This window comes from Carcharhinus amblyrhynchos, chromosome 7 (assembly GCF_965287045.1).
Source record: "Carcharhinus amblyrhynchos chromosome 7, sCarAmb.v2.hapA, whole genome shotgun sequence".
NCBI lineage: Eukaryota > Metazoa > Chordata > Chondrichthyes > Carcharhiniformes > Carcharhinidae > Carcharhinus > Carcharhinus amblyrhynchos.
This window is the reverse complement of record NC_137330.1, coordinates 67,916,358-67,941,589: the sequence shown is the minus strand read 5'-3', so window position 1 is coordinate 67,941,589 and position 25,232 is coordinate 67,916,358. Positions and strand designations below refer to the sequence as shown.

General features: G+C 41.3%; 1 protein-coding gene across 10 annotated transcripts in view; it reads right to left on the bottom strand.

The window, feature by feature from the left end:
• tbc1d32 (TBC1 domain family, member 32) overlaps positions 1-25,232 on the bottom strand; it is a 292,534-nt gene that overhangs the window by 63,254 nt on the left and 204,048 nt on the right. For all 10 annotated transcript variants that reach the window (XR_013887018.1, XR_013887019.1, XR_013887020.1 and 7 more), the window contains 2 exons: positions 19,718-19,834; positions 15,072-15,149 (listed from right to left, as the gene is read on the bottom strand). Coding sequence is in view for 7 of the 10 variants with exons in the window: in XM_080192537.1 (XP_080048663.1) it covers positions 15,072-15,149; positions 19,718-19,834 (195 nt within the window). In the remaining 3 variants the exon portion in view is untranslated. The remainder of the gene's footprint in view (positions 1-15,071; positions 15,150-19,717; positions 19,835-25,232) is intronic.

Here is a 25,232-nt window from a genome sequence, read left to right as displayed (position 1 = left end):
GAAGGATTATTACTTACGTGGAGAAAAACTGCAGCAGGCGACGGTGCAGAGGGACCTCGGGGTCCTTGTGCATGAGTCGCAAAAACCCAGCTTGCAGGTGCAGCAGGTGGTCAGGAAGGCGAATGGGATGCTGGCCTTCATTGCGAGGGGGATTGAATATAAAAGTAGGGAGGTCTTGCTGCAGCTGTATAGGGCATTGGTGAGGCCGCAGCTGGAGTACTGTGTGCAGTTTTGGGCGCTGTACTTACGCAAGGATATTTTGGCCTTGGAGGGAGTGCAGAGGAGGTTTACAAGGCTGATGCCGGAGTTGAGGGGGTTGAGCTATGAGGAGAGGCTGAATAAATTAGGCTTGTACTCGTTAGAGTTTAGAAGAATGAGGGGAGATCTCATTGAGACGTATAACATAAGAACATAAGAAATAGGAGCAGGAGTCGGCCATCTGGCCCTTCGAGCCTGACCCGCCATTCAATAAGATCATGGCTGATCTGTCGTGGCTCAGTTCCACTTTCCGGCCCTCTCCCCATAACCCTTAATCCCCTCTCTTATCAAAAACCCATCAACCCGCTTCTTGAAAATATTTAGCGAGGCAGCCTCCACCACTTCAACAGGTAGAGAATTCCAGAGATTCACCACCCTTTGAGTGAAGAAGTTCCTCCTCAACTCCATTCTAAAACGCCCCCCCTTTATCTTGAGGCTGTGCCCCCTAGTCCTACTGTCTTTTTTGAGCGGGAAGAGTCTCTCCACCTCTATCCTATCCATCCCATTCATCATCTTATACGTCTCAATGAGATCTCCCCTCATTTTTCTAAACTCCAACGAGTACAAGCCTAGTTTATTCAGCCTCTCCTCATAGCTCAACCCCCTCAACTCCGGTATCAGCCTAGTAAACCTCCTCTGCACTCCCTCCAAGGCCAAAATATCTTTGCGCAGGTGCGGCGCCCAAAACTGCACACAGTACTCCAGCTGCGGCCTCACCAATGCCCTATACAGCTGCAGCAAGACCTCCCTACTTTTATATTCAATCCCCCTCGCTATGAAGGCCAGCATCCCATTCGCCTTCCTGACCACCTGCTGCACCTGCAAGCTGGGTTTTTGCGACTCATGCACAAGGACCCCGAGGTCCCTCTGCACCGTTGCCTGCTGCAGTTTTTCGCCACGTAAGTAATAGTCCTTCCTACCATTCTTCCTTCCAAAGTGGACCACCTCACACTTGCCAACATTAAATTCCATTTGCCATTTCCTGGCCCATTCGCCCAGGAGATGATGAATGGGATGGATAGGATAGAGGCGGAGAGACTCTTCCCGCTCAGAAAGGATAGTAGGACTAGGGGGCACAGCCTCAAGATAAAGGGGGGGCGGTTTAGAACGGAGTTGAGGAGGAACTTCTTCACTCAAAGGGTGGTGAATCTCTGGAATTCTCTGCCCGTTGAAGTGGTGGAGGCTACCTCGCTAAATATTTTTAAGACGCGGGTTGATGGGTTTTTGATAAGAGAGGGGATTAAGGGTTATGAGAAGAGGTCGGGAATGTGGAACTGAGCCACGACAGATCAGCCATGATCTTATTGAATGGCGGGGCAGGCTCGAAGGGCTAGTTGGCCTACTCCTGCCCCTATTTCTTATGTTTTTATGTTCCCTGTTGTCACTCACTCCCAGGTGAGTGTGTAGCTTTCAACTTCAAATTCCAAAATTTTGCTCATCAATTATTTGATTCACTCCACACAACTGCTGAAGTTCATAACATAAATTAGTTGTTCACTTGAGAAACGGATGCTGCTAATGTAGTGGTAAAGGAAAAAGCAGCGGTGTTGCTGGATAGGATCAAATAGATGAAGCTTTACTTAAAGAGTTGGCAGTCCTCAGAATAAAAAGTTCACTGCAATCTTACCAGCTCGCCACGTTGGTTGATCGGCATGGTGAGCCAGTGATAGGGTGAGGTGTGAAAAATAGGGTTCACGCATGATTTCTTGCTTCTCCTAATCTAACTGGCAACATTTTGCCGGCTAAATCAGTCTCATGCTCTTTCTGGGCTCACTTAGCTTAACTGGTCAACGTCCTCACTAGCGAGAATCACAAATGGGTCCCACCAACAGGTACTACAGGTGCCTCACCAGTGGGACCAGAGGCCATTAAAAGCCCCCCTGATGGTTGGGGGCAGGGCCGGACTGTGACCATGGGACAGTATCTGCCCACCAGGCACCCTGACAAGGGACAGGACCCAAACGGGTGGAGCCAGAAGGTATAGAGCCGAGGCTTGAGAAGAGGTGGAACCTGGAGGTGGGAGCAGTTCCTTTGGGGAGGGGGGTGGAGGTGGAGGTTGATTGCTGGGGGTGGCGATTGGGGATGGGGGAGTGGGGTTACATCTGGAGCAGTGACTGGGGGGGGGGGTGGGGGTAGAGTGGGATGGAGGAGTAAACTGGGAGATCAGGCACCTGCACAAAAGGTGCTCCAAGAGCCCAGCTGCCTGCTTCACAGGTGAGATGAGGGTGCACTATCACCCTCCCCCCCACTGGTGAGAATTGCATGATGGTTTCTGTTTTGCACAGAGGGCTGTAAGTTCGCATTATTTACCTCACTACAAAAAACGGCGAGAAAACCTATTCCGTCCAGGTGGGATGCATATAGATTATGGAGGGGTTCTGGTCACAAATATCCAAACCTCCTTGGATATGGATATGGTGCTAGAGGACAGCAATGTTATACTCCTGGTTATAGAGAGGGTAGAGATTAACTAGTAACTGCAAACCAGCTACAATGATGGTGATTTGATTTATTACTGTCAGAAAGTATTGCTCCTTGCGCACTATACAAAGCATACCATTCATAGAGTACATAGAGGAGAAGCAAAGGAGACGGTGCAGAATGTAGTCATAGCTAGGGTGTAGAGAAACAACAACTTAATATAAGGTAGGTCCATTCAAAAATCTGATGGTAATAGAGAAGAAGCTGCTCTCGAGTCGGTAGGTACATGAGCTCAGACTTCTGTTTCTTTTCCTGACGGAAGAAGATGGAAGAGAATATGTCTTGGGTGTGTGGGGTCCTTGATTATGCTGACTACTTTTTCAAGGCAGCGGGAAGTGTGGGCAGTGTCAACAGATGGGAAGCCGATTTGCATGATGGACTGGGCTCCGTTCACAAACCTCTGCAGTTTCTTGCGGTTTTGGTCAGATAGACAATAGTTCTACCACTTATAAGTTAGAGGAAAACACTGCATAACTCAGTTTCCAGTGATCTCCCACTAAAGCTTTTAACTGAAAGGGTTGACAGGAAAATTAACACTCCTTTCATTTTTTATATCAATTTTCAGAAGCTTGAAAAGAGTTCTGTGCAAGCATTTAAGCATGTGCTGCATTATTAGAAAATTCCAGGAACAATTTAACTGCAGAGTTTTCATTCATGCTCGTGGAAGATTGCGTACAGAGGCCACTTTCTAATTGCATGAATTACAGGTCTTAAGTTGACTCAGTTTCATGGTTTCACTCTGAATTTCCTGAGTCTTCAATTTTGCCTGACATTAGTTCTCAATCTTTCCTACACCCTGAGTATGCAGAAGGTGAGGGACAAATTGCAAAAGGTCCATCACAGCACTTTGCTACTTCCTGATTAGGTTGAACAGGGGTGTGCACTATGCACCAGATCACGTTCCACAGATAGTTTACAACCTGCTGTGTCCCTCAGTTTCGCCATCTTAGAAAGACTGGTCTTTGATATTGCTGGCACGGCGGAATGGAGCTCGGAATGCATGGTAGAGGATCGTGAAAACCAACAATCAGGGGACACCCCAATGATTGCTACAAAGGATTTTAAAATATATCTATAATAAAGTCCACCTTTTACTTCGCTCATTCTCCTCCATTTTCCAATAAAATGATATATTCCTTAATTCACTCCATATCCTACTGAATTCAGAGTAGAACAGTTGCTTCAGGTGTCTGGCATTGGTCATACAAATTACAATCCCTGTCCAATGGAGCTCTTTTTGAGGTTTAATGTCTTGATGATGGGCATACTGGCTTGGGAGAGGCTTAATTCCAGCCTTCAGTCACTGTCTGTGTGGAGTTTGCATTTTCTCCCTGTCTGCTTGGATTTCCTCCGAGTGCTCCAGTTTCCTCCCACAGTCCAAAGATGTGCAGCTTAGACTGAACGGCCATGCTAAGTTGACCCTGGTGTCAGGGGGATTAGCAGGGTAAATGTGTAGGGTTACGAGAATAGGGCCTTGGATGGGATTGCGGTCGGTACAGACTCAATGGGCCGAATGGCTTCCTCCTGGACCGTAGGGATTCTCTGATTCTACTGTTGGATTGCCTTTCTTGCCACTGGATTTGGGGAATCTTGCAAAAGCACTGCAGTAGTACTTCCTGGTTGTTTGAAGTACCCGTTACAGGTTGTTCAAGGCTCCAAAGCATGTAGTAGCGCAAGTAGTTACCGGTAAACCTTGGTCTTAGTCTTAGGTTTGACTTTTCCCTCAGTTGGCTGAAGGCTGAGCTGGTACATCGGAGGTGGTGATGAACTACATTGTCTATGTCTGCCTTCGTTGACAGGAGACTTCCAAAATATGGAAGGGGCTGACATTTTCCAGGATCTCACCACTGAGCTTAATGGATGGTGGGGGTGGGTGGGTCATAGTGTGGGAGCCGGTTGGAAGAGAACTTTAGCTTCCTGGGTGTTTAGTGAAAGACATGTTTTCTCAAATGCTTTGGAGAAGAACTCAACAATTATTTGGTGTTGCTTTTGACGGCACACATAAACTTTATCAGAATATTGAAGCCCAATGGCTGAAGTTGGAGTGATTTTGATTTTGGATTGTAGGTGGCATTGATTCAACAAGTTTCCTGTCCTGTAAATTATCTACACATTTCTGGCTAATTTGGTGGAGACAAGTTGCGGAATTGCAGCAAGGGTGATGGAAAAGCAGGTTGGTGCAATGACACCACTCCACTCAGAGCTCAGTCATGGCAGAAGACTCCAAGAAAATGATTGAATTGCTTTAAGGATGCCCTCAAAACATCCCTGAAGGTGTTAAACATCAGCCATCCCAACTCCTGGGAGTTCCTGGCTTGTGACCAGACAACACGGAGAAAGTTCATTTGGGAAAGCATCAAACACGGAGACTTTGTCAACAACATGCAGGGGCGAAGTTGTACACACTGTCTCTCTGATGCCTCAAACCTCCCATGAACTCATCTATTTGACCCTCCATGAACCACGCCCTGCAAGTGTCAGGGTCTTCAGATTGTGCACTGATCAGCCATCTCAGAACCCAGTGAATGTGTGTGGAAACTAGTCATCATGATCCAAAGAGATCAGCTAAGAAGGAAATCTTTTAACATGATAGGCACATTAGCTTTCTTTGTCCCTACATGCATTTGTCAATGACCTGGATGAGATAGTACTTATCAGTCACTGGAAACAGTCTCCCCTTATTGAACCTATCAAAACCATAAATGATTTTTAAAATTGTACTTCAATCAAATTTTTTCTCCATCTTTTCTGCTCTGAGGTGAGAACCTTCTGCTTCTCTACTCTCTCCATGTAACTGAAGTCTCTTATTTCTGGTCTACTAGTTAGCAAACCCTTGCATCAGGGATGTTTATCTTACAGGTGGCTGGTTGTTAGTGAAATAGCAGTTTTGGCTATTGGTTTACAGACGACTTTTAAGCCCTACCAAGGCCTTGCAGCTCTCTGACAGTGAAGAAACGTTCACTGACCAGTGCAGATGGTGGCAGATTTTTGGCTACAGCAGCTGTCCTTTCTCTCTCAGTCTGTTCTCTCAGCTATTCTTGTTGATTGGATGATCTCGACACCATCATTGATAATGAATAACCATTTACACCAGGATTAGCCTTCTGCTCACCTTGTGTTGATGTTAACAGATTAGACCTTCATGGAGGCTTCACGTTGCCTTGAAAACAATTATTTTGGCCCCTGTGTGAGCAGACTCCCTAACCTAGCTCCTAAAGAGGGCTATACTTGCCTTGAGAAGGAATGTAACGTGATTTATTAAATTGCTTCCTGAGATGAAGTGATTGTCCTCGGAGGCAAGATTAAGTAGATTAGCTGAGAATATATATTCCCTCGAGTTTAGAGAAATGAAAGAACATCTCATTGAAAGCATAAAAAATTGAGGGAAAATAGAAAATGTCCCTCAATTCCCATATCTTGAAAGCTATCTATCGAAAAAATCTGACATCAATGGACAGGAATCCTACTGAATCCAACTTGTCAGTTCTGCCTTTGATAAACTACATATTGGAGTTTTTGGAAATTGTCACCAATAACGAGCAGATGAGTCAGTGGTCTGTTCAGCATTCACCGCTGTAGCACATGAAATGCCCATATCTTTTCAATCCTGGATCCTGACTATCCCATAGTCTATTACTTGTCAGTGCTTTAATCATGGATGTTGTTGGGATGTTGCCAGGATGTCTCAAAACATATTTTTGGTGGAAAAGAGTGCTATTGATCACAAGATCATATGCAGCACACAGGATAAGGAGGCATATTGTGTTGCAACTGGACTTTCCATCTCCACGGGTGGAATTTTACACCCTCATTGTGGCAGGTGTGGGAACATTTGGTAAATTGTTCAGAAATCCTTCAACTTCGGTGGGACTTCAGGAAGAGCCGTACAATTTCACCCCATATTTTCTTGATAATGTGCTTGCAAAGCTCTTTTTCACCCTCTTCTAGGCCTTGACATAGCTCTTAAAATGTGATGCCCTGAAATGGACTGCTGGGCCTAGCCAATGTTTCTTAAACATTTAGTATAATTCCCTTATTTTTGTCCTCTATTCCTTAATTAATAAAGTCAAAGATTCCTTCTGCTATTTTTGCTTCTTCTCATTTTTCCTATTAAAGTGTACCACTTAACACTTCTCTGAATTAAATTTTGTGTGCCTGTCCATTTTATAATTTTATGCCCTCCTGAAGTATGTTGTTATTCGCAATGTTTAATACATTTATGACATTTCCAAGTTGCGTATCATTTGCAAATTTTGAAATAATTCCCTGCAGTCCATCCAGGTTATATATTAATATATGTTAAAAAGAGCAGTAATTCTAATACTAATTGCTGTTACTCCATCAAAAAACTCTTATCAAGTTCGTTAAACATAATTTTGCTTTAATAAATCTATATTGACTTTAATTTAGTTTTTCGTGCTTTTTAAAATGCTAATTAGCTCTGTTACATAATCTCTTACAGTGTTCTCATGACCAATCATGTGTACCATTTTTAAATAAAAACAGGGTGGAATAAATGTAATTGCTGAGCCCTCTGATACTTGCCCCATGCAAGGAAAATTGTAATATTGTCTTCCAAACCTCTGAATTCTACCCTTACTTTCCTCAGTATGAAGCCACCTAACCAGATTAGGGCACTTTTTGTTTTGAAGACAGCAAGCCTTATTTATTTTTATCCCATTGAATATTGCTACTACAACACTGCATTAAGTACTCTCTGAATACCACAGCCATGCCCTCTATCTCCATAAGAAAAGCTCCTTGCTTACAGGTTCCATTTTTTGATCATCCTCTTACTATTTGCATGCTTATGAAAGACATTTGTGTTCCCTTTTATATTTGCTGTTGAACTATTCTTATATTCTCTTTGCACCCCCCCCGCAACAATTTCTTTTCTTAGATTGCCTCTGTACTGTCTCCATTTAACATTGTTTCCTACTGTATTATGAATCTTACAATTGTCATACGCCTCTTTTTACTATCTCAATTTAACCACAAAATTGTTAGTTCTTCAGGGAGCTCTGGCTTTTGTCCAGCTGATGGGACATTTTCTCAATAGCGGGATGGGATGTAGAGCCACTTGCTCCAATAAGTGAGGCCAATTAGCATAGTTAACTTAAGGGCATTGCTTTGACATAAGGCAGACAACCCACTCATTAGTGCCAAAGACTTGGCTGCAAGAGGGGAATGCATGCATGGAGGGCACCCATGGTGACAACTCTCCCAACTCCAGTGAGTTGTTTATCTTATGATTCTTAGCATCTGGATTTTAATTATTTTTCATGAAAACTTATCCATCTGAGCTCCTAAGGTCTCCTGACAATTGAGTCAGCAGCATCAGGAGCCTGCTGTTGTCCTCAACTAAAATCTGGTTGGTTATGATTATTAATGAGAATAGCATTTTATTCCAGATTAATTAATTAAGTGAATGTTAATTCCCCTAGCTACTGCAGTGGAATTTGAACTCATGTCTCTGGAGTTTAGCCCATGTCTCTGGATTAGTGGTGCAGCAACACATGTTACATATAATGCCTTTAAAGACTTAGAAAATGACAGATTTAACTCAATAGGACCCTACTCCAAACAAATGTTATTGTATTATCAACCAGTGGAAAGCATTCACAATTACACCAATACTACAAAATAAACTTTGTGAACATCACAGATGGAATTTAGTTCCAGTGGCAGGAGTATTGCCATGAGTTGAAGACCCAGTAGAGATGCCTCTGTAAGGAGGCCTGAAACAATTTAAGTGCACTCAGGCACTTAACTAGCTAGTTAATATTGGAAATCCAATCCCTGAGAGCTGCTGGACAATCAGAGGCTGGCAGTTCTCCATTGCTGACACTGCCATCTGGAATGCTGGCTGTTACTGGTAATGCGTCTGAAACCTTCATCATGGATCATTGCTGGATCTCTGGAGACAGGTGAGAGGGGCTGAACAGGCCCAGGATATTAGTGAGGCAAGATGGCTGGATGAAAGGGCAGAAGGGATAGGAGGGGTTGGCTTTAGCAGGCCCAACTCTCTTCCCAATGTAGGATCCCTTGATCAACCACTGAGGGCCAGTACATGCGGGATCATCTGGAACAGGATTTGACAGCTAGCTTTTGAGGGCCACGAGAGATTGTATGAATTCCATTAAACCCTGAGCCCACTAAATTTTAGTGGGCTCAGCATAATTATCTTTAAGTGGGTCATTAATGAGCCCAATTGACAACGACTGGCAGCCGGAGGAATTCCTGTTTTAGCCCATCCCACCACTTGCCCCACCTCCAACTACATTTTCTTGACATCAGGACTCTGATTTTTTGGCTTTCCACCATTATATCTGTTCCAACAGGTTCTATTAAATATTGGCCTATGAGTGTTATTTCCTGCCTAGCATTAAATAGATTTGAAAACTTATCAAGACACAAATATTAGAGCCACAATGTTTTTCTCAGCATCAAAAATGTTATTTTCCTGCCTGTGGACTTCAAGCACTGTTACAAAGATGGATGAATTGAAACAGGAGTTAGTGAATTGTTGGCAACTGGGACACGAAGGTTTTCCCAGCCCAGTCTGGGTTAAAGAAAACTGATTTGTGCCTATTGAATTTGAATAGATTACAAAGGTGGTTGGAATTGTCACTCTTAGAAAGAAACCAGTCTTTTCATTGTTCTTATTTTTGCCTCATAGATAAGAAAATACAATCAAACATCCACATCAAAGCCACAATCAGCTGCTACTTTTAATATGATTATTTTTGCCTTCATGAACAAAACTCCAACAATCAAGGAAAATTCATGTTGCCTTTAATGACACAGGTTCTTCACAGCAGTAAATGAATCTCATGTTGAAATACCATTCTCAGCATTTAATTTGGAGATGAATGCTTGATAGCAATAAAATGAGATAGCAATATTGAAGTATGGATCACTGACCCTTCTTTGTAACATGTTTCCCGATTATTCCCAGATCCTCACTGACTCAGATTGTAGTGTAGTTAAGGTAATGAATATAATGCCTATCTAAATAATTTTTGAAAAGACTTTTTCTGTGTATTTGCAGATAGGGTCTGATCCACACAATCTAGTCACTTTTTTTTTTAACAAATTGTTGTTACAAATCAATTAGTAAAGAACATAACAGGAGCATCGTTAGGTCATTGCTCAATTCAACTGCCCAACACAATGCTTGTATCTTTTTGATTCCCTTAATATCCAAAAATCTATCAATTTCCATTTTTTATTTATTCATTTCTGGAATGTAGACATTGCTGACAAGGCCAGCATTTTATCCCCCATCCTTAGTGGAACCTTGATGAATTCCTGCAGTGCATCTTGCAGATGGCACACATAGCCACCATTGTTCATCAGTGGTGGAGGCATTGAATGTTTGTGGAAGGGTTGCTTTGTCCTAGATGGTGTCAAGCTTCTTGAGTGTTGTTGGAGCTTCACTCATCCAGAGAAGTGGAAAGTATTTCATTCAATCTGGCAGCTATGTCATATAGGACCCGGCTAGCTTGGTCCGTGGTGGTACTACCAAGCCATTTTTGGTGATGGACATTGAACTACCCCCCTCACCCAGAGTACATTCTGCACTATTGCTGCCTCAGTGCTTCCACCAGGTGGAGGAGTGCTGATTCATCAAGTGAGGAGGGCAATAGTGTGTGGCAACAGAAGTAGCTTTGCCCATGTTTGATCTGGTGACTTCATGGGGCCCAGTGTCAATGTTAAGGACTCCCAGGGCAATTCCCTTCTGATTATATACCACTGTGCCAAGGGAGTGGCACAGTGGCATACACCCCAAAACAAAATCAGTGAACCAGCTGGTTTTTAACGACAATGATTTCATGGTCATCATTAGATGTTTTATTGAGTTTAAATTCCATCATCTTCTGTGGTGAGATTCGAACCTGGGTCCCCAGACATCACCCTGGGTCACTGGATAACTAGTCTAATGACAATACCATTGCACCACGCCTCCCCCAAACATGCTTAAGGATGAGTGCCTGCAACAGCCTGGAGTACAGAACTTCAAAGGTTCTGTTCATCGTGTTCTTAAATGACACTTAGTCCTAATTTCCCAGCAAAGGGAAACACTCTCTTGGCATCTATCGTGTTAAGTCCCTCAATTTTTTATGCTTTCAATGAGATGTCCTTTCATTTCTCTAAAGTCAAGGGAATATATATTCTCTGCTAGTCTACTTAATCTTGCCTCAGAGTACAATCACTTAATCTCAGGAAGCAATCTCATGTAGTCCATATTAATCTAAAAATGAGATGTCAACAAGACCCAGTGTAATTGCAGTAGACTCCTTGGGTGCAAATTTGGAAAGGACCTAAAAACAGGCATGGGGGAATATCACATACATGCCCATCGCCTGCCATACAGGGAACATACAAACTTCATGCTGCCTTGTGCTAACAGCACTGTTGAGTAGCTGCATGCCTGAGCTGGTGTTGCCAAATAATAAGAAGCTAGCCTGAATTGCGCTAGCATGCACTATTAAGTCAGCCTACATGCCTTAAATATAAGGTAGTTGGAGCAAGTCATCATTCTAAAAGCTGCCAGAGGGAGTGGAGAATTCAGTGCTTGGCCAAAACTCCATCCACTGCAGCGGCACTGGAGAACCCCAGCTGTGGACGAGGTCGGAGGTTTCTGGCAAATATAAAATAAGGGGTAAAATTCAGGAAGGGGTGTAAGAGGGAGAAGAGGGATCTGGATATATATGTGATGGCAGGACCAGTGGAGAACAGTTAATATAGCACATAGTATTCTGGATATAATTAATAGGAGCATAGAATACAAGAGCAAGGAGGAGGTTATGCTGAACTCATACAAGATCTCAGCTGGGACATTGTATACAGTTCCGGGCACCACACTATAGGAAGAATGTATTGGTGAAAGTGCAGAAGAGAGTGCAGAAGGGGTTTACAAGAATAAGAAACTTCAGTCTTGAGTATGAGAGGTTGGAACCGTTCTCCTTGGAGAGAAAGAGATTAAGAGGAGACTTGATAGAAATGTTCAAAATCATGGCAGGTTGAACAGTATAGATCAGAATAAACTGTTCCCACTCGTAAAAGGATCAAGAATGAGGGGGAACAGATTTTAATTATCACAGCTCAGCTCAGAAAGACATTGAGGTGAATCTTGAAAAAATTCAGTGAGTGTTATACGAGCAACTACGTAATGTCACAGAATTGGGGACAGTAGTTGTGAGGTTAGGGGAAATACAGGCACTAAAGCAGGTTGCCTCCATTTTGGGGATTATAAAGTTCTTCATGAGTTCTCAGTGCTAGTGGTATGCCTCAGGGATCAGTGTTGGGACCACAATTGTTTACGATTTACATAGATAATTTGGAGTTGGCGACCTACTGCAGTGTGTCAAAATTCACACGATAAGATGACTGGCAGGGCAAAGTGTGCAGAGGACACAAAGTCTGCAAAGGGATACAGATAGTCTAAGTGAGTGGGCAAGTGAGTGACAGGTGGACTTCAGTGTTGGTAAATGTGAGGTCAACCATTTTGGTAGCAAAATGGGCTATTAGTTAAATGGTAAAAAAATGCAGCATGCTGTTGTGCAGAGGGACCTGGGTGTCCTTATGCATGAGTTACAAAAAGTTGGTTTGCAGGTGCAGCAGGTAATTAAGGCAGCAAGTAGAATTTTGTCCTTCGTTGCTAGAGGGATGGAGTTTAAAACAAATGAAGTTACATTGCAACTGTATAAGGTGCTGGTGAAGCCACACTTGGAGTACTGCATACAGTTTTGGTCTCCTAATTTGAGGAACGATATACTGGCATTGGAATGGGTACAGAGGGGATTCACTAGGCTGATTCTGGAGTTAAGAGCATTGGCTTATGAGGAGAGACTGAATAGACTTGGGCTATACTCATTGGAACGAGGGGAGATCTTATGGAAACACCTAAGATTATGAAGGGAATAGATACGATGGAAGCAGGGAAGTTGTTTCCATTAGCGGGTGAAACTGGAACTAGGGGGCATAGCCTCAAAATAAGGGGGAGCAGATTTAGGACTGATTGAGGAGTGCAATTTTCACACACTGTGAATCTGTGGAATTCCCTGCCCAGTGAAGCAGTTGAGGATACCTCATTGAATGTTTTTAAAGCAAGGATAGATAATTCTTTGATCAATAAAGGAATAAAGGGTGACTGGGCAGATTAAATGGAGCTGTCCATGAAAAGATCAGCCATAATCTAGGCTCAAGGGGTAAGATGGCTACTCCTGCTCCGAGTTCTCATATTCTTATTATTTGACATGGTCAAGGCAAGCCAGGGGACAAATGGCTCGGACTTGTGAATCACATCTGCTCAAGATTATAGCCTTTAGATTTGAGTTTCCTCTGAGGTCTGCTAGGAGTGCTAAGTTGAGAGATTATTTGAGAACTGATCAGAATGAATGCATCAAAAGTGAGGATAAGAGGGTTGGGATGACAGAAAAACAGACTAAATTGTATTTATAGTGCCTTCACAACCATCGGATATCATAAAAGGCTTCATAGCCACTGAAGTACTTCTGAAGTGAAGTCATTGTTGCAATGCAAGTAGTGCAGAAGAGGAAGCTGGGTGATCGAGGATGCTGGTGAAGCAGCTAGGAGTTTTACTCTAAGGACAGAGACTGAAGGGAAATGGGATGGAAGACTGCTCAAGAACAGAAAGATGCACTTAGGGAAGTTATCGGCTTTAGAGAAGGCTCAAGTGATAAAAGGGCCAAGGACTATGTTTTTGAATGAAAGCTTGAGATTAGCTTTTCTCTGCCTCAGAGTACCAGGGACCGGGGTTCAATTCCAGCCTCGGGTCACTGTCTATATGGAGTCTGCGTATTCTCCCTGTATTTTCCATGGCCAATCAACCTCACCCACACATATTTGGAGTGTGGGAGAAAACCTGAGCACCTGGAGGAAACCCTTGCAGCCTCTCATGTTCCATGTTTCAAGTGGGTGTCTGAGGATGCCCAGTAACTGTGATGGACAGAGTACCCAATCCCATAACCCCACCCCACCTCCTGCTTTTGAGTACAGCATTCAGGTAGGAACAGTGACCAGTAGCAATAATGGAAATAAAGGAAGAAGATTGCGGTCAATCTTCCCAAAGATCCCACCACCAAATTTTCTTCATTCACCACCGCTTTCCATTCCATTTTAGGTGGAATTTCAGAAAACAGGCCAGCCCTTGTGTCTTGACATTTGTGAATGTTACTAATTTGTCAATTTCAATGGTCAATTTTACAAATACAAGAGAGTTCCATTAATGGTCTGAACTGGTTACACAGAATCACATAATTGTTATGGTGCAGGAGGAAACTATTCAGCCCAATGGCCAGAATTTTACTGCCCCTCCTGCCATGGGAATTGGAGTGAGCGAGGGGTGGACAATGGGAAGGTATGTTGACCTCGGGTGGGGTTTTACAGTTTTGGGATGAGCAAGGCAGTAAAATCCCACCCATTGTGTCTGTACTTCATGTAATCCTGGCACAGTGTTTCCTGATTAAAGAGTGCAACAGTTTGGGGTTTCCTTGAAAGCATACTGCTGATATTTAGTCACAACCTCCATACAAACATGAAGAGCACAAGAAGGATACTTCACTGGTCTACTATAAACTGACTTCAGCAAGTCAGAAAAATTACATAATTTCAAACAAACATGTCATTTAAAATAAACACTGAATTGTACCAATTTTAATCAGAGCAATTGCTTCAGATTTCTAATCATTTCATAATATTTTATATTCTGAACAACAAAGCGTACAGATGCCTTATTCATGACAACTGCTTTAGAAACATATGAGCCCATTTTGTATTTGCTATAAATTAATCTCCTTTGTAAGAAATTACTCAAAACATCTGGAAAGAATCTTTCCACAGAAATCACTCCACAGAGACATGCTGGATATTCTCTTTCCCAAATGTGCAACTGCTTTAATATTAATCCACAGATTTATAATAAGAACAGTTGGGGTAATAAAATTTTGTTTGAAAAGACTTCTGAACAATCAGATTCTTCTCAAGAGTGAAGCATATTTTAATTATCGATTGATTACTTACCCATCAACTTATGAATTGTGATTGTGATTACATTATTCACAGCATTTTCTAGATCCATGTTAAAAATTGACTCACTGAATTAAATGCCTAATTACTAATCCTAAATAGAATTCTGGGAAAACATTATCTATAATTGGTTGCAGTAAATGTTCTTCTTAAATAAATCAGTGTTCTATTTGCACAATTAGCATTTTAAATTCAAACGTTTCTTGTAAAGCTTAACAGCTGTCAATATTAAGTTGTGTTGCATTTAAATTATTGGGCAACAGATGAAAACAACTCACCTTCATATGGTGTGAAGAAACACTCTGATGGATTGTCAGAGAGATGATCCACAACTTTTTCCAGCAATTCTACAAGAACTAAAATTTGAAGAAATAAATAGGACATTAAAAAGTCAGAACATTTTTGTTTGCAATTTTAAAAATTTTAACCAACTTAGGTTTTATCGATTTAACGTTGGAAAGAGTGACCATGTTTTTACTATTTTTATAACATTTCAACAATAGCATTCAATCTGTTAGAGGTAGCGCTAGAAAAGCATTCAGTTGAAAAGCAGAACAAATAGAAAAATATAAAGCAATGAAAACAGTGTGGAAAGAAAATTAATTAAAAAGTGACCACAACAAACTAAACAAAGGGAACTATTTTCAGAATTTAATTTTGTTCACACTTTATCTTCATTTTATTTGGAGGAGCGCATTTTGATCAAAGATCTGTAAGATTAGTTGTTTGTCAGTCATCCTACAGACTTCAAATCAAGATGTTTTGTTGGCAATGGCCATGTAGGGAATGAAGTACAGGAGTGGAAATCAGGAGCTGTCCGAGCTTGCATTGAAGCAGAACATTGTTTAACTGGTGTTGTAATGATTCTGGTGTTGACAGACACTCATCTTCCTTTTAATCTCATCCTTTCTTTAGTTACAGTGAGTCAGGAATTCTGAATTCCCAGAAAGCTGTACAGGAAGGGTCACTGAACATGTTTAAGGCTAAGAGAGATAGGTCTTTCATTAACAAGGTAGTCAAAATGTTACGGAAAATAGACAAGAAGTAGGGCTGAGACCACCATCAAATGGTGGAACAGAATTGAGGTGCCTACGCCTGCACCTAATTTGTACGTTCATATGTACGTACACATTGAAACTAGGGTCAAAGAAAAGACTTGCATTAATATAGCGGCTTTCAAAATCTTGGGACATCCCAAAGCATTTCATAGCTAAATAACTATTTTTGACAGTACTATTTAATGCTGTCACGTAGGAAACTTGGCAATAAATTTACTTATCAAAATCCCACACAAACAGCAATTTTATATGATAATCTAGTTTTATTATACTGATTGAGGTATTTTTAAGTTTATTTATTAGTGTCACAAGCAGGCTTACATTACACTGAAAATCCCCTAGTTGCCACACTCCGGTGCCTGTTTGGGTACACAGAGAATTTAGCACAGCCAATGCACCTAACCAGCATGTCTGTCAGACAGCAGGAGGAAGCTAAAATACTTGGAGGAAACCCATGCACAGGGAGAACTCTGCACAGGCAGTGACCCAAGCCAGTAATTGAACCTGGGTCCCTGCCACTGAGGGACAGCAGTGCTAACCACTGTACCATGATGCCACCCTGCAACTATTAGCCAATGCATCAAGGACAATTCTTATTTAATATAGTGATCTCTTATGTCCAACTGAGGGGCAAATGGTTTGGTTTAATGTTTCATTCAAAATATGGCACCTTTCATGGTGCAGCATTTTCTCATTAAAAAAATTCTGCATTTAAATAGCACTTCTTATAGAACATAGAACATAACAGCGCAGAACAGGCCCTTCGGCCCACGATGTTGCGCCGACCAGTTAAAAAACAATGACCCTCTAACCTAAACCAATCCCTTTTCGTCCATAAACCTATCCACGGATCTCTTAAACGCCCCCAAACTAGGCGCATTTACAACCGCAGCAGGCAGGGCATTCCAATCCCTCACCACCCTCTGGGTAAAGAACCTACCCCTGACATCCGTCCTATAACTACCCCCCCCTTAATTTAAAGCCATGCCCCCTGTATAACCACTGGACATCTCAAAACATTTTATGGCAAATAAAGTACTTTTGAATTGTAGTCACTATTAATGTGATGTATGGTATGCGGCATATGTATGGTATATGTAATTTGTGTACAGCAAATTCTTAAATATAGTAATGTGATTGTCAGTAGATAATCTGATTGTGTAATGCTGTTTAAAGGATAAAGTTTGGCCAGGATGCTGGAGATAATTGCCCTTCTGTTCTTCGGAATACTGTTATGAAATCTTATACATCCACCAGTGCAGGCAAATGGTGCCTCAGTTTGAGGTCTCCTCTGAAAAGCAAAAGCTCAAAACATGAAACACTCCCTCTGTACTACACTGGATTATCAGCCTAAGCATTTTTGCTTACTATCCTCGAGTGGGACTTTAACCCATCTTTCTGACTCAGCCGCAAAAGTGCTAATTGAACCATGATTTATAAGGGTCACCCATGTGTCTGTTTTCAAGTGTTTGCCAAATCAGAACACTTGGCGCAATCTGCAAAAAAAGGAAATGTCTTAGAGGACAGAGATTACACTTTCTTTGGAGATACGTTCTAGGCATGTTAGCAGAAGTTCTTCTGTGAACTAATCTTCTTTTACAAAGCTACAGGTGTTCATAAAGATAACACCCATACTTTTACAATTTAGTAAAATATTGTACTAGCTTTTCAATCCAAACTGACAGATCAAAGTTATTAACTTAAATTATTTTTCTCAATTCTAACTTGAATTCCAATTCATTCTATTTTCCAAATTCAAATTGAAATCCATTGTCTCAATTCAAATTGACTTGTATTGTTAATTCAAACAGAGGTTCCAGTTCATTTTACAATTCACTGTCAGTTCTAATTGAAATTCTAATCCTTCTTCTTAATCAAGTGCTGTAAAATGGAATATGCTTTTCTATTTCATTACCCACTCTCACCACCGAGCACTCCCAGGTAATATGTAGAATAGGCCTGAATATGCTCCAATGTGTTTTAGCTCAAATCCCAGTAAAGGATCTCTTACTGTACCATTATGAATTTTCCATCAGCCATCCTTGTAGTTTGAGTAAGATTACTAATTTAGAATGAATTAGGATAATTGATAGTGCATTAACACAAATCACACAATCCATTTTACTTACGAGTTGCAGTGCAATTAGCTGCTTGAGTATCACGATTTTGCAGAAGTCTTTTATGCTCTGAAAAGGCAGGTTTCTGAGCAAGCTTATGCATTTGAATTCTTGAATGCATGAAAAGCTACAAAATGTTAAGTATTTAAAAAGGGAAAGGGCAACAAAAAATCTAGACTTAGAAATTTCAGGGGAAATATTTTGGGGATGGATCAGGAGTAGGACAGAGTTTGCGGCTGCCCTCATAGACAGTTCCATCCATCACATGTCTTGAAATTTTGAAATTAGATGTATTTGCATACACCTGACAGATGTCAACACCATTTGCACATTGACAAAATATCCTCATTAGGTGGTTATACAGGAATGGTAGAGAAAAGGATTCAGCTGTTGCACTTGAACACAATGTATATACAACTTTACTACCAGTTCAACAGGATGGTACTACTTTTCTTTTCCACTAGGTTACCAAACTAAAATCGTAGTTCAGTACTGACCCCCAAGGCAAAGTAATGTTTCAAACTGGTAAGCACTAAAGATGGCATATCATTGGGAATTATACCACATTTGGCATTAGTCAATGTTGAGGACTTTGAAGCTACCAGTTGAGAAATTTAGAGGGAAGTATTATAGCCAGTGACTTCCTAAGTTGCTGAACTGTACAGATAGCTTAATACATTTGGAAAATTGGGTATTGATTGCTAAGTCATGGTAAAACTCAGTGGTCATGTTGAGACCAATTCAAATGGTAGCAAAAGATTTTGTGCTACAATACTTATTTAGCTTTTTAATCACACTTCTTTAAAAATGGGTGCATGCCAATCCAGTGGAACTTTCCAACATTCGTTGACTTCCTCTAAATGACTGTCAGTATTTCATAATTCAACACAATGTCACTTTTAGGGTTCTGTTTCCTGAGGATTGCTTGTGTAGGACTTAAGTTGATGTCAAAGTCTTGAATTCAGTTTGGATTATCTTCAAGTATAGTGGGAAAGAGGCATTTTACTGATATCCTTTTAATGAATGTTTGGATAATGTTAGAGTGCTGGACCCAAATCCTCAAGGTATATTATGAAGTCAGATTAAATCTCAACATTTTAAAAAAATTTTCGCATAAACACGAGGATAGGATGCTTCGCTCCAGGTGTGATCCTATTTATAAATTAAGATTGTTTTATCAAAACAAGTTTTATTCATAACACAGTTTACATATGGCTAAAACAAAATCAAGCACCTTAACTTTTAATAGTTGAACAATGCTTAAAATGAAAGGAAACAATTCTAATTTATCACTATTTCAGTTCCGATTAAACCATATTTTTCTTATAGACTTAAAACACTTTTAAATATTGTTAGCAATCAAATATTTGCTTGCTCAGACTTGGTAACAGTCATGAAGATTCCAGAGAGACTTTTTAGAGTCATACTTTTCAAAGACAGGGAGACAGAGCAGCTTATATCTTTTATCTATCTTTTAACAGTCCCCTCCAGCATTGGAACAGAAAAGTACTGTTTTTCTGCTGCAAACCTAACTCCTTCCACTTCTAGAATCACATAACCACATGACCCTTACATTCCATTACTTTAATCAAAAACACCCAGAGCTTTTCTCTACTTATAAACAAAAAGCAATTAGCTTCATTCAAAGTAAACACTACAGGGCTAAAATGAGTTTCGTGCTTAAATAATAAAGCAAGTTGACACACATAATCACAAAATGTTGGTAATTGCCCAGATCTGCATACTTACTGCTTCCCTTGATGATGTCAGGTTTGGATATCATGATTCTACAGAAGTGCTTTTTGCAGTTCTCTAGCCAGCCTCGCTGCTTCTCTGAGTTTTTTAGCAACTTGTTAAATTCATTATCTAAATAATAAAAAGATCAGCAATTATTTACACTGCAAAAGGTTATCCAAACATAAAAGTATCCTCATTTGGTTTCAGGAAATATTTGTAGTGGACAGCTAGAATAAGGAACACAACTGCATTTATATAATGCCTTTTACAACCTCAGTATTCCCAAAGCACATTACAGCCAATTAAACACTTTTGAAGTGTAGTTCATTTTCTAATAATAGAGAATGTGGGAGTTGACTGATTTCACATACAACTCTGAGATAATGATGACAATCTTTTGCTGATGTTGGTTAAGGAATAAATATTGACTGTGGTACCTGGGACAACTCCCCCGCTCTTCTTTGAATAGTGCCACAGCATATTTTATATCTACGTGAGAGGACAAACAGTGTAGAACTCCTTCTGCTCTGTACTGAGCCTTGCTTATAAGCTCAAATCTCTAGAGTGGAACTTAAACCCATAACCTTCTAACTCAGAAGTGGGAATGCTACCACTGAGCTAAAGCAGAAAACCAAGACAGATACAAATGTAATCAATCCACAAAGTTACTGAACTAAAAATAATAATTTTGGGAAGTTGACACTGCTAACTTTTATATGGGTGAATGATGTTTTTGATGGCATTACTACCTTTGTGAGCTATTTAAAACTGAAAAGTTCACTTCTGATGCCTCTGCATTCTTTCCAAGTCAGTTCGAAAGGGACCCTGAGCACAAAATATTGGCCCATGACGATGGAAATACAATGTTCTTACATTCAATAGAAGGGCAATGAACTTACTAAACATGATTAAACCTGCTTTACTGACTTGGGGCCAAATGTTTAAAGATTTCCAGCTTAAAAGTTACATAAAAATGAGGAAGAATGACTCACCACATAAATGTCATAGAAGTCTGCCTTCTTTCTGTTTTTACGCTTGGTTTGATGGCTCAAATGGTTTAGTTCAGAACTTAATTTATATGCAACAGTCACACCAGACTTGTTGTTGTGCACTGAAGGAGAACACTATTAAGTAGCAACTAATATTGTGGATGATTTTAAATTTCCCATCTCTAGTATTTTCCAGGTGTGCTTAATTCTCCATTATATTGAAATAAGAATATTAGAACTCTGATTTTAAACAACATATTCAATTGTATAATGCAACACTCAAGAAGCGTGTTTCCATCTATTTCATGGCAAGGAAGATAAGGTATTCCTACAAAGACGTAGGTTGAAATATGAGAGGTAAAGAATTTTGAGTTAATGTCATTATTTTACAATGGCTGGTAACGGAACAGTAAATCATAGGATCATGGAATGGTTATGGCACAAGAGAACAATATTTGGCAGGTTGTATCTATGTTGGCCCTCTGAAGGAGTGAATTGTCTAGAGCCACTCCACTTTTCCCTATAGCCCTGCAAATTTTGTCTTCACAGATTGGCCCAAATCTTTCGATCAGTGTTGGAACTGCTGTGTCTGATGCTGATCAGTCAGTAAACTGAATTTGCCTGATTAGATTTAAAAAGATCTGACTTTTGATCCATTCTACAGAAGAACTCCCTCAGCATGTGAATCGAGGTATAGGCATGCAAAGAGGATCAATGCCAAAGGCACATGCTGTTTTCATGGTATATTCTGTTAAGTATTTAAAGGTCCGGGTGCAATTTAATAAATTGATGAGTGAATGGCAGAAGTGTGAGTGGGGTGGTGAGAGAGTGGGTGTGTGAGTAGACAGGTGAGATGGGCAGGAGGGTTGGCGAGTGGGAAGGTGGTTGAGTGGGTGAGTTGGTCGCTGGGTGTGTCAGTTTGGTGGGTTAGGTGAGTGTTTTGGGTCAGGGGTTAATAGTCTGGTTAGGGGGGCATTAGTCGGGTTGAGTAAGGGAATAGTCAGATGATTGGAGGTAGTCGAGTAGAATCAGAGATGAGGGTTGATTAGGATTGGTGTTGGCGGGGTGGGATAGAGCTAGCCAGGGGCACTAATGTCAGGTCATAAGAACATAAGAAATAGGAGCAGGAGTAGGCGATCTAGCCCTTCGAGCCTGCCCCGCCATTCAATAAGACCATGGCTGATCTGAAGTGGATCAGTTCCACTTTCCTGCTTTCTCCCCATAACCCTTAATTCCCCTGTCTGTCAAAAACCTATCTATCCGTGACTTAAATACATTTAGCGAGTTAGCCTCCACCACTTCAACGGGCAGAGAATTCCAGAGATTCACCACCCTTTGAGTGAAGAAGTTCCTCCTCAACTCTGATCTAAACTGCACCCCCCTTATCTTGAGGCTGTGCCCTCTAGTCCTGCTATCCTTTTTAAGTGGGAAGAATCTCTCCACCTCTACCCTATCCATCCCCTTCATTATCTTATACGTCTCTAAGATCCCCCCTCACCCTTCTAAACTCCGAGTACAGACCCAGTCTATTTAGTCTCTCTTCATAGTCCAACTCCCTCATCTCCGGTATCAGCTTAGTGAACCTCCTCTGCACTCCCTCCAAGGCCAAAATATCCTTGCGCGAGTGCGGCAACCAAAACTGCACACAGTACTCCAGCTGCGGCCTCACCAGTGCCCTGTACAGCTGCAGCAAGACCCCTTTGCTTTTATATTCTATCCCCCTCGCTATAAAGGTCAGTATACCATTCGCCTTCTTGATCACCTGCTGCACCTGCAGACTGGGTTTCTGCGACTCATGCACAAGGACCCCCAGGTCCCTCTGCACCGTAGCATGCTGCAGCTTTTCGCCCTTTAAATAGTAATCCCTCCTACTATTATTCCTGCCAAAGTGGATAACCTCACACTTGCTAACATTATACTCCATCTGCCAGGTCCTTGCCCACTCACTCAGCCTATCCAGATCCCTCTGCAGACTTTCCACACCCTCCGCACAATTTGCTTTTCCACTCATCTTCGTGTCATCAGCAAATTTCGTCACCCTACACTCAGCTCCCTCCTCCAGATCATTTATATAAATGGTGAACAGCTGAGGCCCCAGCACCGATCCCTGTGGCACTCCACTAGTCACCAACCACCAATCAGAATAGCACCCACTGATACCAACTCTCTGCCTCCTATTAGATAACCAATCCTCTATCCACGCTAACACCTTACCCCCAACTCCGTGCACCTTAACCTTCTGTAGCAGCCTTTTGTGAGGCACCTTATCAAACGCCTTTTGAAAATCTAGTAACAGCACATCCACTGGTTCCCCTCTGTCTACCACACTAGTCACATCCTCATAGAAATCCAATAAATTCGTCAAACACGACTTCTTCTTAACGAATCCGTGCTGCATCTGCTCTATCAAACCATTCTTTTCTAGGTGCCTCGCTATTTCTTCTTTGATGACGGATTCAAGCATTTTTCCAACTACAGACGTTAAACTAACTGGCCTATAATTCCCTGCCTTTTGTCTGCTACCTTTTTTAAACAGCGGCGTAACATTAGCGTTTTCCAATCTTCCGGTACTTCCCCAGAATCCAGTGAATTTTGGTAAATAATCACTAAGGCATCCACAATCACCTCTGCCATTTCCTTCAGAACCCTGGGATGCATTCCATCCAGTCCTGGGGACTTGTCTACCATCAGTCCCGTTAGTCTTTCAAGCACTACCTCTCTAGTGATAGTAATTGCATTCAGGGCCTCAACTCCTACCATCCTTCTATCTTTAATATCCGGCAAACTATTCGCGTTCTCCTCCATAAAGACTGAGGCAAAAAACTTATTTAAGGCCTTAGCCATTTCCTCATCTCCCACCACTAAATCCCCCCTCATCCTCTAAGGGTCCAACATTCACTCTAGCCAGCCTCCTCTTTATATATTTGTAAAAACTCTTACTGTCCTTTTTTATATTTAGTGCTAGTTTAGCTTCATAGTCTATCCTTCCTTTCTTTATCAACTTCTTCGGCATTCTTTGTTGATTTTTAAACCTTTCCCAATCTTCTAATCTCCCACTACTTTTAGCCACTACTCTGATCACATCAGCTTTTAATTTAATACTCTACCTGTGGGTCAGGGTTATTTAGGTGGTCTAGAGGTTGTCTGGTTGGGGGGTGGCTGGGGAATTGATTTGAGAGCAGGAGGAAATGCAGTCTGGTAGTTAGGGATGGTTTGGTGGTCCGGGGTTATTGAGTACAGTTGGGATATCCAATAGTAGGGAAAATGATTGGGGTGGTCAGGGGAGGAGTAGCAGATGGTGGGTGCTCAGATGAAGAGTGGACGGGTTAAGGGAGTTATTGTGGGGATGCGGGGGAAATCAGTTGTGAAGTTACACTTGTTTTAATCTGTTCAACATTAGGGAACTAACGGAGAACCAGAGACATTTGCGTGGCGGTCCGGGGAACAGGAAATTGACAATCCAAAGTTTAAATCTCCTGGAAACTCCCACATAGTTTTGCATGTCAAGGCTTCCACAGGGCTTTGACACGCATCTTTGGTTGCATGCCCCGTCTTGGCCATCGGCGATCTGGAGACCAGAAGATCAAGGCCAATGATCCCTGGAACCATTCAACTGAACGTTTTCGCCACCTTCTTTCATACCTTTCATTTGGGGCCCAGGCCAGAACCCCAAATTACATTAGCAAGCCAGACGAAATTACAACGATTTTCTATTTTGCCATAAACGGGAGGAAAAGATGCTTCGCTCCAGGAATAAATTTACCAACAAATTAGGGAAATTTATCAAAACAAGCTTTGTTCGTAACACAGTTTAAGTATAACTCTAACAAAATGCAGCAGCTTAACTCTGAACAGTTGAGAAATCTTTAAACATGGAAAGAAACTACTCTAATTTCTAACTTATCACTATTTCAGTTCCAACACTTTTCTTACAGACTTAAACCTACTTTAAATACAGTTAGCAAATATTTACAAATACACTTGCTATAATGAGTGTAGATAGCCTTGGAGTTTTCAGAGGTACATAGAGCTTTCAGAAGCCTGCAGAATTTTCCTAACTTCAACAAGAATTGTCAAACCCCAACCCCTTTCTCCAAACACCTGTTTCACTTTTCTTTAGACGCAGGACTGCACATAATCCACAACATCACATGACCCTGTCAATGACTGTAATTGGAAATCCCAGGGGAACATAAGTAAACAAAAGTCCAGTAATTCTACTTAACACAACCACTTGCAAGGTTGAAATGAATAATTATTCGGCTCTCCCAGCATCTCTGGTGTACTCCTCTCAGACAAACTACCTGTAGAAAAAGAGCTGAACTTTGACTGTTGCAGCATTTAAAAAAATATATACTATATAGATCATTTGTACACTTTCAGCACACTTCACATCCTTCAAAAACTGGATACAATACTACAGTTGAGGCTAAACCAATATCTATATAAATTTAAAATAACTTTCTTATTTTGGTACTTGTTGCACCTATTGATAAAGCTCAGGATGCTGTATGTTTTGCTAACTGCTCTCAACTTTT